Source organism: Panthera leo, chromosome C2 (assembly GCF_018350215.1).
Source record: "Panthera leo isolate Ple1 chromosome C2, P.leo_Ple1_pat1.1, whole genome shotgun sequence".
Classification (NCBI taxonomy): Eukaryota; Metazoa; Chordata; class Mammalia; order Carnivora; family Felidae; genus Panthera; species Panthera leo.
Window position 1 is genome coordinate 5,125,383 of NC_056687.1, and position 16,153 is coordinate 5,141,535.

General features: G+C 47.6%; 1 protein-coding gene across 1 annotated transcript in view; it reads left to right on the forward strand.

Moving 5' to 3' along the window:
• DSCAM (DS cell adhesion molecule) overlaps positions 1 to 16,153 on the forward strand; it is a 754,840-nt gene that overhangs the window by 139,654 nt on the left and 599,033 nt on the right. Inside the window, exon 4 of the mRNA XM_042902977.1 lies at positions 6,833 to 6,979. Within this exon, the coding sequence (XP_042758911.1) occupies positions 6,833 to 6,979 (147 nt within the window). The remainder of the gene's footprint in view (positions 1 to 6,832; positions 6,980 to 16,153) is intronic.

Genomic DNA, 16,153 nt, shown 5'->3' on the forward strand with positions numbered 1-16,153 from the left:
CAGATAAAAATGTATGCACTGTATGACTCCATTTATATAAAACTCTAAAATGTGTCACCTAGTCTGTAATTATGGAAAGCACACCAGTGGTAGCCTGTGAAAGGGGGTGGGGGTGGGGAGGGAGGGTTTGTAAAAGAGAACAAGCGAACTTTTCAGGTGATGGGTCTGTTCCTTATCTTGGTTGTGACCTCATAGGTGTATACATACGTCAAAACTTGTCAGTAAACATGCTGTTTTATCCTATCCCAATTTTATGTTGATCAGGTTGTTTTAAGACAAAGCAAGTACTAATATCTGGCTGACCTATTCACCTGAGAGAGTTGCCTTGATGTTAATAGAAAAACAGTAGCTGATAGGGACTGCACGTTCGGTGGGCACCTCCGTGCTTCTCTGCCCAGCCCACAGGAAGCCTCTTAAGTATCTCTTGGCATCCACGTCACTCGAAAAAGTCTTGAGCCTCTGGTGACAGGTGATTGTCCTGAGGGAGAGCAGCCAACCAGTCTGGTTCATTGGTTTCTCTGCTTTCTGATTTTGAAATTGAAGTCCTGAGAGAGTGTCCATCTATCCTCAGGACGCTTGGGGACCTTCAGGTGGGTGGGGCACCTTCCATCCTCCATGGGAACCAGAAAGCCAGAGGAAGCCTGTCTGTGGAAGAGGAGAAGGGTGAAGCCAGAATCGAAGAGGAAGAGGTTGAGGTGCCCTTCCCAGAGCTCACTTGCAAGTTCCAAAGCAGTCATGTCTTCAAAGGTGTCTTCTCTTTGAGCCTAAGGTAGTTCAGATCAGCTCCCCTTGCCAGCGATCAGAGAGATCAGTGAATAAAACGGTTGTGTGCTAGACATTGTGCCAAGCACTTGAAGACATTCTCTCTTTCATTTTGTTTTTACATTTTTAAAAAATGTTTTATTTATTTTTGAGAGAGAGAGCACGAGCAGGCGCGGGGGAGGGAAGGGGGGGGACAGAAGATCAAAAGCAGGCTCTAGACTGACAGCAGCGAGCCCAGGGAGGGGGTCAAACTCACAAACTGTGAGATCATGACCTGAGCCGATGTTGGACGCTTAACCGACTGAGCCACCCATGTGCCCGGCCATTCTCTATTTTAACCTGCACGACCAGGCAAGGTAGATAGTATTTCCATTTTCAGGTGAAGGGAAGGAGGTCTCTGTGGGCTTGTTGTTGGTTGTTCATAGGAATTGCGGTTGGGAAGTCAGTTTACCTAAGAGGTACTGGGCCAGTCCTCACAGTTTCTGGAATGTTCCCTGCTCATATCACCTTCACTCCTCTCTCTTTCCTCTCCACCTCTGCATCTTCCTGTCCTTCGGGGCCAGCTCAAGTGCCTCCTTCCCCACCAGCTACTCACAGGCTCCATGGTTCAGTCCTTCCCTAGATTCTTATTACCTGTTGTGACTCTCACCTGTGCCCTCGTCTCTGTTCTCTTCTAGTTCTGCCACCCGAACTTGCCTTCTTCAGCTAATTGTTCCATAGAGGTTAGGATCTCCGTAGTCCCTGAGACCGTGCTTGACATGAGGGTGTGTTCAAGATGTAATTGTTTGAGGCATATCTCTTAATTTATTAAGTAATCAGCTACAAAATACAATAGAACAAAAAACCAATTTCTATAAAACTAGTGTGGCTTGAGGTCATGTTGTGCCTCAGATTACCATTTCCCAAACAGGAAAGACGGACATCAACCCTCCTCCTGGCCCTAAGTCTTCTGTTGTTCCGGAGAAACCCACATGGACATTTATTAGTGGTTTATCACTTTGGATGGAGAAATCAAAGGGGTAGAAACAGTCTGAATCCGGGGCGCCTGGGTGGCGCAGTCGGTTAAGCGTCCGACTTCAGCCAGGTCACGATCTCGCGGTCCGTGAGTTCGAGCCCCGCGTCAGGCTCTGGGCTGATGGCTCGGAGCCTGGAGCCTGTTTCCGATTCTGTGTCTCCCTCTCTCTCTGCCCCTCCCCCGTTCATGCTCTGTCTCTCTCTGTCCCAAAAATAAAATAAAAAACGTTGAAAAAAAATTAAAAAAAAAAAAAAACAAAACAAAGAAACAGTCTGAATCCAACCCATCGGGGAGGAAGGCCACCCAGACCTACCTTCCCCCCCGCAGTGCCCAATTCTTCACTTTCCCCTCACTCACCTCCACCCCACCGTCCCCCATTGTAGGTGGGTCCTACAAATGCATGCCGTCGTCCCGTTGCTCCATGGATAGAGTCTGGATCAGGACCAACCTCATGGGATGGGAGCAGTGCAGTCACATAGGGCCCAGTGCTGAGAGGGTCCCAGAGCTTAGGGTTAAACTTCTCCCATTGCCATCTTGAAACATTTAGTGCTTTTATCTTTCTGTGTTTAGTAAGTGAAGTGTGATAGGGCATTGGAATGTGCTCTGGGAGCTTGGGGCCTCGGCTCTTACACGGTCCTGCCTCATGTCGCCTCCCCCAGAAGGGGTCTCAACAGCCCACTCACCAGTTTCTGGGTTCACAGACCCCCCACTTAGCCTCCACCTCCCTAACCCCACTGTGTCCACTGCTGCCCCTCTGATCTCTGGTGCCCTGGCCCTGCCTGGCCTCTGCTCCCTGTCCCTGTCCCTGTCCAGCAGCCACTGCCCCCTTCCCCCCTGGCCGGGGCCCGGGTGGGGTGTGGATAGGAGTGGGTGCAGACACTCCCAAGTGGGGTATGGCAGAAGCCACCCTTCCCCCAGCCAGCACGGAGGCCGCAATCTCTTAGAGGTCGCCTGATCGCTGTGGGTTGAGGCAATGGAGACGGGAGATGGTCTTTCCCATCCCCGGCTGGGGCTTCGCGCTTCTGCCCAGACACCGGCAGAAGGGAGCCCTGCAGCTGGTGGGCTGTGTGTGCCCGGTGAAGTGTGGCCCAGAGCAGCTGTGAGGCCTGCACCTGCTTAGTGCCTCAGTGGTTGTTCTGTGCCCCAGGCAGTGCGTCATCGAGCAGCGAATGAAAAACACCATGGCAGGGTGAGAGAAAGACCACAGGAAAAAAGAGCAAGTTTTCTAGTTTTAGGATCCTTATGGCACTTTTCCCCTCCTTGGTAAATAAGAGGTCCTGGATTTTCAATTTGCCCTGGGCCCCACAAATCAGGTGCTTGGCCTGACTTGCTTAAATTTATTTTCATGGTAGACTGTGAAAAGAGACTGTTCCTTGTTTACTAATACTTGGGTTTGAAAGGGTCTTTCCATTTGGAAGGATGACATCTAACAGGGAGGGGTGGGTCCTACAAAGGCACACCAGCTGTGTGATCTCTGCTCACTATATACGCCTGATTTTCCCCCAAAGCCACGTCACTGCAGATTGTCTCTTCTGATCCCTTTTACCGCGTTAGATCTCAATGGCAAGATTTCAGAGCTGGTAAGTTTGACTAAGGCGGACTCCCGTCGGTAGCCCTGGAGTCAGATCCCCTGGCTCTGCGTGCTGGTTGCTGAGAACCCACACAGACAATCTTCAGAAGATTGTTCGTGCCCCGGACCCGCTTCACACACAAACAGAGTGGGAAGTGCCTGGGAATGCCTTGCCCTGGGACCAGTCCCAAGCCAGGGACAGACTGCTCTGAGGATAAAGTCCCAGCTCCTGGCACGGGATGATGGAGCTCTGAGGCGGGACTCACGTTCACAGCTCCTCTCGGATCAGGTGGAGGCTGGGACTGCCCTGAAGTCACACTCTGGCTTAGCTGCCCGCCCTGCCCTGTGCTCCTTCCCCAGCCTCTCCCTGGTTCTCCGGGGCTCCTGTCTACGATCAGCCGCTTTCACCCAGCTCCTATCTGCTCTGGGGAGAGCCCAGCTTAGGACCCAGGGTGCAAGACCTAGGTCACGCTATTTTGTGATGCAAATGTCAGTCGTGTTTAAAATAACACTTAGTGTTTGCCTGGGTCTTACTCTTGCAGCCTGGTCTCTGTTCCCATAATTAGTTGTAGTGAGGCCTAGATTTACCCGAGTATCCTGGGAGGCTCGCTGTGACCTTGGGAGACTTGTATTGTAATATGAGAAGTATATCCTGATCGATAGTAGTTTTGGCCTCTTAAGCTGTGGGGGCCTCAGGAGTAAACATTTTTACTCATAAGGGGGAGATCTATCGTGAAAACCCGGGTCGCTTTTTAAAAATAATAGGTAATGACTACAGAGTCAAATGTAGAATATGTGTATATTCTACAATAGGGTTAGAAGTGTGGGTGGTGGGCATTGAGGAGGGCACTTGTTGGGATGAGCACTGGGTGTTGTATGGAAGCAATGAACCACGAGAATCTACCCCCCAAAACCAAGAGCACACTGTGCACACTATATGTTAGCCAATTGGACCATAATTTATATTAAAAAAAAAGAAAGACATTACATCATTAAAAAAAGAAGTACGTGTAAAAGGAAGCCCTGTTACGTCTATGTATTCATCCTCCGAGCATTTATTGAGTATCGACTGTATGCCAAACATTTTTAAAAGTTCTACAGTAATTTTTTGAAAGGCCCCATGCGTGGTCTGTCTTTGCAGAAGGAAGAATCTAGTGAGGGAATGGAGTGTTTCCTTTGACGTCTGTTCCCTCTGAGCTGCGTGGGGTGCGGTGCACCCAGTTTGTAGCCCTGATTCAAGGAGACCTGGGCTCTTTGGGGCTGGCTTGGGGGCTGGAAGGAACAAAAATCCCAGACATTTGACCCTGGCTCACGGGAGGCCAGCGGGAAGCTGTGTGTGAGGCCCGGACTGAGGGGTTCCGAGGCTGCAGGACTTTGGGTACAAACAGGGCAAGTCCCTAGTTGGTCACTGTATGTTTGTGGCTCCGGTGACCAGGCCTAGTGCGTGGCCGCAAGCCTTTTAGGAAGGCACTCCTTCTGTCTCCCTATGGGCACCTTCCCTTGTCCCTGCTCTTCCTGGCTGGGACAGAGAGAGAGGCGCCCTGTTTTTGATTTGCATTACAAATTCCTCCACCTGAGCCATTTATGTGCGTGAAGTGGGGTTCACAGGAAGTGTGGTGAGCCCAAGTGATTTTATGGCTTGTAGCAAACATCCTACAAACACACAGACTTACATTGGACTCCTACACTTCGCTCAGGTGGCCTTGTCCCTGTGCCGAGGGACTCTGCGGCTCTTGGCCATGTTGTCCGGTCCCTCCCTCTTCTCTTGTCAACCCTTCTCTCTTCTGTCTTCTTCTCTCCACCACTCCCAAATTCTCGTTCATTGATGACTTTGGTTACTTTATCTCTTTGTCGCCTCTTTCTGTCGTATGACTGTAGACCTCCACTCTCCCCAGAGTTTCATTTATCGAGGTATTTTCCGGTACAAAGTGAGCTCCTGCCCCTGTGTGTGATGATGATGTTTCTGAGGCCAGGCCCTTGGGCACCCTGAGCTGGTGCCCGGTGGACTTTTTTGCAAGAGGTGTCAAATTGCCCCCTGGCACATCGCACGGGACCGCGATGGAGTGCAGGGATGCGGGTCTCAGAAAAGTCCCAAACCTCTGAAAATCTCTCTGGTTTGAGACAGGAATGAACAAATTCTCCAGGTCGGGAAAATAATAAATACTGATATTACCAACGGGGTTTGGGGAGCCGTACTCTGAGTAGTGGCATACTCTAATACTAAAATGCATATCACAGAACCAGTGCCAGTCTTAAAGATCATTCTCCTTGAGCATTCACCTATGCCTATGAAGAGATTCCCCTTTAGAAGCTCATTCCTATTTTTGTCGGTATGCCAATTTCTTTAAAAGTTAATTTCATGGCCGGTTTTCTTGGCACACATTTGGCCAGTAGATGACTAAAAATATCGAGAGCTGGTTAGATGATGAGATAGTAAGCTGTCTCTGGGGCTGTTGGAGAAGACCAGAGACTTCTGAAATTCAGACTTGGAGAATCTTCCTGTCCCAACCCCCTCATTTTAAGTCTGAGGAAAATAAAGGTCTGCAGAAGTGAGGCTTGCTTCCATATTTATCAAGCTGGGGTGAGGCACAGCTGGGATTAGAGCACTGATTTCTCCTTATCCGGGAGGCAGAGGCCTCTCCCCACATCAGGCGATGGCGTGAATCCAGTTCTGGCTGTTGGTCCACGTAGCTTCACCCAACCTGCTCGTGGCAGGTGCCGTTCTGAGTGCGGTATCCATATTAACGGACTGAGTCATTATGATTGCCCTCGTGGTAGATGTCTATCATCAAAATCCCCATTATGTGGATGGTTAGGGCACTCACTCACTGTGCAGGTGGCTGGGCTTGGGTGTGAACCCAGTCAGGTGGACGTGAAGGGTGGGCAAAGAGTCCCACTGCCACCCCACCTCTAACCCAGACATCTGGCTCATGGATGTCTCCTCTGAAGGTTTTCCGGGTGCTCCTAAGGTGCTTGGGCAGAGGCTTCCTCATCAGCCTCCTTCCCTAAGCCACGGGAAGTGGAATAATTGTGTCCAAAACTGCTTTGCAGCTGGCACAAAAGATTACTTATGCGGAGTTATTTTAATCGTCAGATAGTCTTTAAGAATTCTCAGGAGAGGTTGCCTTTCTTGATTTTTTTAACCCCTTCTTCTTTATAGTCAGAAAATTCTTCCCTCATCCTCAAAGGACATGGAGAGCAGTGTCTTATGATCGTGGCTCCTTGAAGAAGCTACTTCTCCCTTCCAGGTGTATGTAAGGGGGCAGATGAGCTGTTTCTAGATATGCTTTTGCCCTTTGGAAAATGCATTTGTCCAGGGAATGAAAGTTTTCAAGACACGAACTGCAGGTTTCTCTAATTTATTTTCCAATAACTGTAGTCGATGCAGTCACTATATGTAAGCAACCATGCGTATATTCGAATGAGGTTGTCCCAGAATGAGCCCCTGCCAAGGTCTTACCAATGGTCCTCTCCTTGCCTTCCAGTTTTACGGGAGCCCTATACAGTCCGTGTGGAGGACCAGAAAACCATGAGAGGCAATGTTGCGGTCTTCAAGTGCATTATCCCCTCCTCGGTGGAGGCGTACGTCACCGTGGTCTCATGGGAGAAAGACACCGTGGTACTCATCTCAGGTAGGCTGGGCGTGTCCGGGGCGCAGGGCGCCGGGCTCACCTTCTCAGTGCTCATTTCAGGTATTGAATTGGGTCTCTGGCTATGTGTCCATCATAGCTAAGAATTGGCCTACGTCTGGTTGATGCTGTTTGATGATTGTGTGACATCAGTGCTTTATATCGGTTTCCCGACTCGATGCAGACATTCCTCAGTGAATTGACTGATGGACGGGTAGAAATGAGTTACTGTGCGTACCACCGTCATGTTATTCTCTGAGGCAGTTTTGGCTTATATCTGCTGCTGAAAATAGGGCAGTATGGTTATCGCGTCTGGGAGAGTCATCAGTAATATGCTCAGGACTGATAGCCTCCAACTATAATCTGGCAAACAGAAGCTCTGGTTTCGAATGTTGTGACCTTTTCAAATGCCTTGAGAGCTATGTGATGTCTCTGATCTCTTTGTTGAAGATTCTACTCAGAATATATATTCAGCACTGAGATACATATATATATGTATATACATGTGAAATATATAACATAATATTATATACGTGTATAATTTATTATATTAAATATTTATTTAAATTTTAATTTATTATTTAATTTTAATTTATTATTTAATTATTTTAATTTATTATTTAAAAATTATATATACATATATATCAAATACATAATTTATTGGTTTTTTTCTGGAACCTGGAAGTGACACGACTGAAATTTTAGCCTCTAAGATGTGCTAGTTCTTTTCTCATGGTTTTTAAGTAGATTTCTTGCCCCCTTGCTGCTTAGCTGGAAAGGCCCTATGGGCAGTACCCACGTTTCCTGTTTTGCTCGTCTTTGGAGAGTAAGTGACTATGGGCTGGTCTTGGAGAAGAGCGATGATGGGTACCAAGTCAGCTAAAGCTGATTATAAATGCTTGCTTTCCTCTGTATGTCTGTGTGGATGCGTGTCCACATGTGCACACACACGTCTTATGCAACTCTTGAATACCGTCAAAATTTTGCCCGTTTACAGAGATAGGAAATTAGAACTCAGTTCTCATGGTGACCTAGCATTTATGCTCTTCAGCTTTTTGGTTTTCTAGACAGTATAGGTTACTATTCAGGGACGATTAAAAAAAAAAAAAAAACCAGACAAACCACAAAACCATTAGAAAGTCCAAACCAAAAATTATATCTTTGGTCTTTAAAGTACGTCCAGTAAACTATCACGTAATTGAGGTTTTCAGGTTTTCTTAACACGTTCAGCTCAGACTCCCTCTAACTTCAGTGAACATTAAATGTCTAAACCACCATGATTTAACTTAAAGTATTGAAAAAATAGTAGGCTTAATGACTGAAATATGATTACACGTAGTCAGAATGGACTCACCTGTGCACTTTTATTTGTTGTCGTGTTTTTTTAAAAAAATTATTTATTTGTGTTAAGCGATCCCTGCACCCAACGTGGAGCTCCAGCTCAGGGCCCCAAGATGAAGGGTCACACGTGCTCCCGCTGGAGCCAGACAGGCTCCCCCTCTTTGTTGTGTTTGGTGAATGGTCTTACTGGCTTCTGTTTAGAGGTCATTTTAGTTTCTGAATGGCAGATGGAGAGATTTGATGACAAGTCCGTCTGGCTGAGCCCAAGGCCAGAGTGGAAGGGCAGTCACATGCACCTGTTGAGGGCGGTGGGCTCACTGAGGGGGACAATGCAGGACGGTATTTGCAGTCTCCCACACTCAGGGGCCTGGGCTGAGGGAGGTGCGACCGTCATAGAACAGCCATGGGACAACTTCTGGGGTTTGCCGTGGAGGGGGAGGGAACAGGGGAGGATTACAAATGGATTTGTACTTGAGGAGACATATGTCATTTCTGTGAATATTTGATTGGCCAAAGCCAGTCACATGACCTGTCTGACTTGAGTGAGACGTGCCCAGGAGAGAACGACTGGAGATCTGAGTGGGAGATAGAAATATCTACCGAGGTTTTATATACCTGTTGATATAGACATCTATATCGATAGGTATGTTTTATATGTTTGTAATACAGGTTATATATTGATATTTATCAATTTATTATTAAATATATTAATATTGTATATTAAATAATTATATGTTATATATAAATTATATACCATATATAAATAATTATATGTGAAATGAAATATATTTAAAATATATTAATATTTATTAATTTATTATTACATACATAACATTAATAAATAGTAATAATACAGGTTATACATTAAAAATGTAATGTGTGCATTCTTATGTTTCCTAGGCATCTTTTTTTTTTTTTTAACGTTGATTCATTTTTGAGAGACACAGAGAGACAGAACATGAGCAGGGGAAGGGGCAGAGAGAGAGGGAGACACAGAATCTGAAGCAGGCTCCAGGCTCCGAGCTGTCAGCCCAGAGCCCGACGTGGGGCTCGAACTCACGAACTGAGAGATCATGACCTGAGCTGGAGTCGGGCGCTCAACCGACTGAGCCACCTGGGAACCCCCCTTGGCATCTTTAATTAGCGGTTTACCCATGCAGATTTCATCTTTTTGCAATCTATGTGAATAGACTTGTTTTCTTCAAACATGAACCTAATTAAATTAAAGGAATTTTATATCTGGTGAGCAGGAGAGGGTGCTGATATGCAAACCCAAAGCTGGTGTCTTCCTAACAGGAACTGATGACACCCTTGTCTCCTCAGTCACGCCTTAGAGCTTTATCCTTTGGCAAAATTTTGAAAACAATGTGTACCATGGATAAGCACTTGGCCTTTTTTTTTTTCCCCACAAAAGTATCCACAAAAACCAATATAGTATAGGCTTTTATCTCATCAAGGAATACTTCAGTAGCAAGTTTTTGTTGGTTTATAAGCTAGCCATTTCATCAAACACGAGGTATTCCCAAGATACTCAGTGTGGCTCCCATGGCGTGTGTGTGTGTGTGTGTGTGTGTGTGTGTGTGTGTACGTTTGTATACAGAGAAAGAGATGGGGAGACAAAGACACAGAAACAGACTGAGACACGCACAGAAAGAGAGTGAGTTAGAGCTGTTTTCATTCTCAAGGAGTTTAACCTGAGAACAGGGCCCCGATGCAGCGTTATGACCTGTAAATAGGAAGTCCGGAAGTTAACCTTGTACTGTAACTGGTGCACCTGCTCCCAGCGCCTGGCCCCCACCCAGTGAGGCTGTCAAAAATGCCCAGGGAAGGAAGTCATGAAGCCACTGAAGATGACAAAATGGTTAAAAGCATTGGGGATCTTAATCAATGAACGGGTTTTGGGTGATTTTGGTGGGGAAGGATTACATTTCTTGCTGGTGGCCAGGTCCCCGCATGAGGCAGGGCACAGGTAACCACACGTAGGAGGCAGGGAGGCTCAGAGGCTGAGCCTGGGGCCTCCCTCCTCCGGGCAGCAGTGGGGGCAGCCTCACACAGCACCGAGGTCCCAGGGACCCAGGGGCTTTTCTGAGTGAACTCTCAGCTCCAGCAAAGGCATCCCAGATCGTGTGCACGGTAGATGGTCCGCAAAATGTTAATAAACCGATAACCCTGGTGGTCCCTTGCTGATCTGGTTTAGCTTTGGTGGCTGGCAGGGGCGGTCACCGGCCTCAGTCTTCCCGGGATTCTGAGACAGCCCAGCCTACGGTGAGTCTGGCTGGGAAATTTGTCCCATGGGACATGCCTTCTCCGTACACGTCGCTTCCTTTGGTGGAAGAAGGCAGTGAGCCAAATCCGCCGTGAAAAGGAGCCTGTTGTGCATGTCTGCCTCAGCGGGTAGAGTGGGAAGAGAAGACCGGCTGTGGGCTGATCCCAGAAAGCCGGAGCCCCCGCAGGTCACCGGGGGCCTGGCCGCTGTCCCCGCGTGTGCACATGGTGCTAGTGAAAGGAAGCCGCCTGTTCTCCGGGTCCCTGCTGTCCTCCCACCGCTCTGTGGGTGCCACCACTCAGCCTCTCGAGTCCAGAGCACCCCGGGGAGAGGCCAGAGTGCCAGGCCTTCTCCTGGTCCGTGAGTGTCAGGCTTATGCACACGTTCTAGGCCAGGGGTGTTTGGAAATCCAGGCTGAGGTAAGTGGGTGTTTGTCGCCTAGGAAATCCTTCCAGTGAAAAACATTTAAATATTCGTGTGTTCCTATAAAAAGAAAGGGCGCGTCTTCCTAGTTTTTGCTCTTTAGTTTGGTTGAGCAGATCGGTGACTGGGCTATGTTCTTCCAGGGGTGAGAGGCACCAGTCATGTCTGTCTGGGTTTCAGCGTGAGCTGCATGGTTTCATTAGCTTACTGCACATAAAGTCATCATTGATTTTTTCCGGGGGAGGTTTCAGTTGGCCTGACTCTAGACTTAGGCATCAAGCAGTGCCTCTCTGGCAGATGAGGTCATTAGATCACCCCTAGTACGAGCATAAATGAGTGCATTTATTCAAAATGATCTTTGGAAAGAATCGTCCAGTGGTCTTGTTATGGACTACATGTTCATGTCCCCTTAAGGTTCGTGAGTTGAGGTCCCAGCCTCCAGTGTGATGGTATTTGGAGGTGGAGCCTTTGGAGAAAATTAGAGTTAGAGGGGGTCGTGGGAGTGGGGCCCCCGTGATGGGATTTGTGTCCCTAGAAGAAGAGACACCAGAGCCCTCCCTCTCCACCAGAGGAGGGCAGTGAGCAGGTGGCCATGTGTATCCCAGAGGAGGGCTCTTAACAGAACTTGACTGTTCAGGCAGCCTGAACTTGGACTTCCAGCCTCCCAAACTGTGAGAGATAAAAGACTGGTGTTTAAGCCCCCCACTCTATGGCCTTTATTTTTTAATTTGTGGGTTTTTTTTGCTTGTTTATTTATTTTGAGAAAGAGAGAGAGAGAGTGCATACATGCGCAAATGGGGGAAGGGCAGAGAGAGAGAGAGAGACGGAATCCCAATCAGGCTCTGAGCTGGCAGTGTAGAGCCCGATGCAGGATTTGAACTCACAAGCTTTGAGATCATGACCTGAGCTGAAACCCAAGAGCTGGACACTTAACTGGCTGAGCCACCCAGGTGCCCCATGGTATTTTTTTTAATAGCAGCCGAAGCTGAAAAGACAGGCTGAGAAGTAAGAGCCCCAAAACTCCCCCCGGGGAAGGAGGGGCACATAATGTCTGATGTTGTTGTGCTCTCTGCTTTGCTGTCTCCCTGGGCTGTCACCCGGCCACAGGATAGCACTTGGTTGACCTTCACTCTCGTACTCTGGCCGATGGATGATAGGAACCAGGGAACGTGTGGTGGGAGGGCATCTCAGGGACAGGCACACCCTGTGCATCGAGTGTCCTCCGTTAACACTGTGGATCCCGATGGGGCGCCTTCTTACCTAACGAAAATGAGCCCGGAAGAACAAGAGTGATGATGTCCATACTCATTTTCGAACATCCTTATCACCTCCTCTGAGCGCAGACGAGAGCCTTTTAAATATCAGAATATGAATATGGCCCAATGAAAACATAGTAGGGTGGATGGCGGTGTGCCTGGGGAGGTACGGCTGATGTGGAGATAGGGAAGACGCCGTCCCGGCAAAGAACAATATCGGCGATTTTATATTTGGGTTTCACTCAGTGGCCCATTGTGAGTTTCTTCCCGGTTAGGGAGGCTGGCGACGAGCGAGCCCAATATTCTGTGTCTGTTTCCTCTGATAAAATTCTGAGAGTCTCACTGGGGGTTTAGCTACATTAACATCAAAGACACAGCCCAAGGGTAACCGGATTTGGAAAATGGAAAAAGTGAACATTTTACTATTCCCAGAGATCTGCCTCCCTCTTTAGCACTGGCCCAATTTTCCGTTAGGATATTTCCCATCTGAACACCTCTATTACTGATGACTCAAGGAGAATTTTATCTCCGAGGATCAATGAGTTCAAGTCCACGGGTGATTATCTTTTTCCTGTATTTTGGGTAAAAGTGAACAATTTTCTGCCCACATTAAATATCAAAGCCCCAGCACTTGACATGAAACACTCACTGTAGTTTACGAATGCTGTGTTTGGGTCTGGTTGCCGTAGATAAGGCAGGATCTGGGCTTGAAGACCCCCCCCCCCATGGAGATGACTTCTGCTCCCAGGGAGCTGTGGGTAGAGGTTACGGTGCTGTGTGTGGGGTGAGCTTGGTGGCAGGCAAAGAGGTAGGCCCCACAGGAACGCGTACCTTCGGCGTTTCTGCCTGGGGAGGTGTGGAAGGTTTCACCAAAGAGGTGGCCATTTGAGAAAATGGTGGTTTGCATCTTAGGGTGAGGAAAGCAGTTGCATCATAGGTAGAGTGACCCCAGTTAGGCCGGGTTTTTCAGGTTTCAGCAAACTGAAACTAAGGGAAGATTTGAGGTGCTCTGTTCCCTTTTGGAGTTGGGGGCATAGCTGCTGGGGGCAGGGAGGGCTGCGATGTGGCTGGTTGTCTCTGTATTTGTGACCCCCCCCCCCCCCCCCGTGGCTATAAGAGAGTCCATGTTCCCGCCTTCGAAGGCACTTATAGTTTAATTTTACTCCTGGTCGCTGGGCATTTTCAAGGCAATCTCTGCAAAGCTGCTCAGGTTGCCATGGTGATAAGACCCAGTTCTGCCCTCAAGGTGCTTATGAGTAAAGGGAATGAGATCAACATCAAAATGATTTCAGGGACCTAAATCACCCATCGTCACCTGAAAGCCCCGTCTTTGATTCTAAAAGTACTAGGATGTTGCAGGAACAAAAAGAAGCATTAATTTAACATTCACTGAAAAAGACATTTTTAGGACCAAATGGAAGCTGTTAAAGGGACATTTTCCTTTCTTTCTTCTTTACTTCCACCCATCCCTCTGTCTGTCCATCCATCCTTCTGTCTGTCTGTCTATCCATCTATCCATCCATCCGTCCGTCTGTGTATTCATCCATCCATCTATTCATCTGTCCATCTGTCTATCATTTATCTATCTGTCTGTCTATCTATCTATCTATCTATCTAATCTATCTAGATTCTAGATTTCTGGCAAGTCAGAGCCTCATTAAAAACACTGGAAATGATTCTTAGCACAGGAGGCATTCAGCAGACTAGAGTTGGAAAGGTGGAGACATGTCATATTTTCACTACGTCGTGTTTTGGGGGAGTATGACAACTAAAAACTGGGCAGGTGCACAGGAAGCGGGGAGGGACCTGGTCTCATTCCTTTTTAAAGCCATTGATTGGTTACACTTTTTCCATGTAAGTCTATTCTCACGAAGTCAGTTTTTGCATGTTATTCCACCGCCACCTGAAAGTGATTCACAACAGGGCTGTTTACAACGCAGAGCAAACTCCACCTGACGCTGGGAATGACAGGTATGTTAGATGAGCTGCTTGAGTCTGCCATTCCAGAAAGAACCCACCAGTGGGATCCTGAAAGAGCCAGAGTAAACAGAAGGTCTGTTAAGTGTGAGCCTTCAGAGAGAAGACACATTCCTCATTCTCAAAATTAGAAATTGTCTTGGAGATTATAGCTTGAAGGAAACAAAAAAAATATGTTTTTGACTTTTGAACTTCTGAGACAAGTAGACACATGGCTAAAGACTTGTTAACATAATGTTTAGAACAGAGAGAAAGAAAGAAAGGGAGAAAGAAAGAAAAGAATGAAAACATGACAAGGAAAGTATGGTAGCAAGTTTATACTGGAGCATCTCAGTGTGTGTGTGTGTGTGTGTGTGTGTGTGTGTGTGTGTGTGTGTGTGTGTAAAAGACACCTTCTGCCATGAAGGTATTGGGTCAGCCTAACATGCCCCTTGGTTTCCTACCAAGGAGCACCAGAGGAATATGGCCTCACCTCTGTGGTGTATTACAGCGAGAGGGTGCAGAGTGAGACCAGCAAAGGGAAAAGGCGCGTGGGGACAGGTCTGGAGGAAACCAGGCAAAAGCTTCCAGCACTTTTCTCCTCATGGAGTCGCATAGGACACACTTAATCCCGGCAGCAGGGACTAATGACAGCAAATGTAAAATACTGTCTCCCGAGCATTTTAGAGATGCATTAGAGGTTCAGTGTCCCAAGGATTTTCCTGGAGGCTGGTCACGTGGGCACCCTCTGACTGGCATGTCCCCAAATTCCAGACTCCCGGAAGGAGAGCAGGTGTTCTGGTGTTCAGTAAACCATATTGTTCGTATGGTTCAGGCACAGGAAGGTGGTGGGGACTCTCCTGAAATTCCAGTTCCTAGACATCGGCCAAGAGGCAGCCTCACAAGCAGGCTTGTCTAATGAAAGCAGCTCTACACGTTCCACGTTGACTCCTTTCTGTACAGGGCTGTTTTCTCAGAGATGGCGGCTCAGTCCACTCAGTCACATTCTGAATGTGCCCGGCATCAAATGGGCAGGTTCAAAAAGCAGGTTCCAGGCTCTGAGCTGTCAGCAGAGAGCCCCATGCGGGACTTAAACTCATGAACCGCAAGATCATGACCTGAGCCATCCAGGCGCCCCTGCTCAGTCTGTAGTTTAAAGGTTTTATCACCTCATATCCATATCGCCTCCATCTTTAGGCAGTTGTCACCCCAGTTTTTTAAATATCCCCAAACACATTGACCCAGATTTTCCCCTTGCCTCCACCTAAATGTAAACATAGTTTCATTTTGTCTTCTGCTAACAGGGGCCTTCTGCCTGCTCTCTCTATGATGTTGGGTTCTTTCTAGATAGGAGAAACAGATGGTCAGCCAAGTCAGTCAGTTCTAATTTGGACCCAAGTGCATTTTCTTCTGGTCTTTTGTTCATCTGTGAGATTTTATTTCAGGAACACTGAAGAGAACAACAGGATCATTTGCAAAATAATATCAGGCAGTGATGGCAATGATACGGTCATCGTTATCATCAAGCTAAAATCAGATGTCATGAATCGAAATATGTTGACGCAGTGCGCCATTCTGTAAGAAAACAGGATTCGCAACTTATAGATGTAATTTTTGACTCAGAATAAGAGAGCAGGGTGAATTCAAGGTCAGGACCTGAGTTAAGTGTAGATTATATTGTATGGGGCTTTTGGTGCTTCTTCCTGTGTGCTAGGTTAACCCAAGTGCAGGAAAGTCCCTCCCTAGGTGGTTTGGTGGCGGGAACTCCAGAAAGCCACCGGGCAGAGTCACAAGGCCTGTCAGCCCTTTGTGACTTCGCTTCTGGGCAGATGAGACAGGACAGCACATCTCCCAGCAGCCTAGACTCCCTCTCTCCTCAGTAACCCCATGACCAGTAGAATCCCCAGTCAAGATGGTTGCCACCATTTTGTTTTC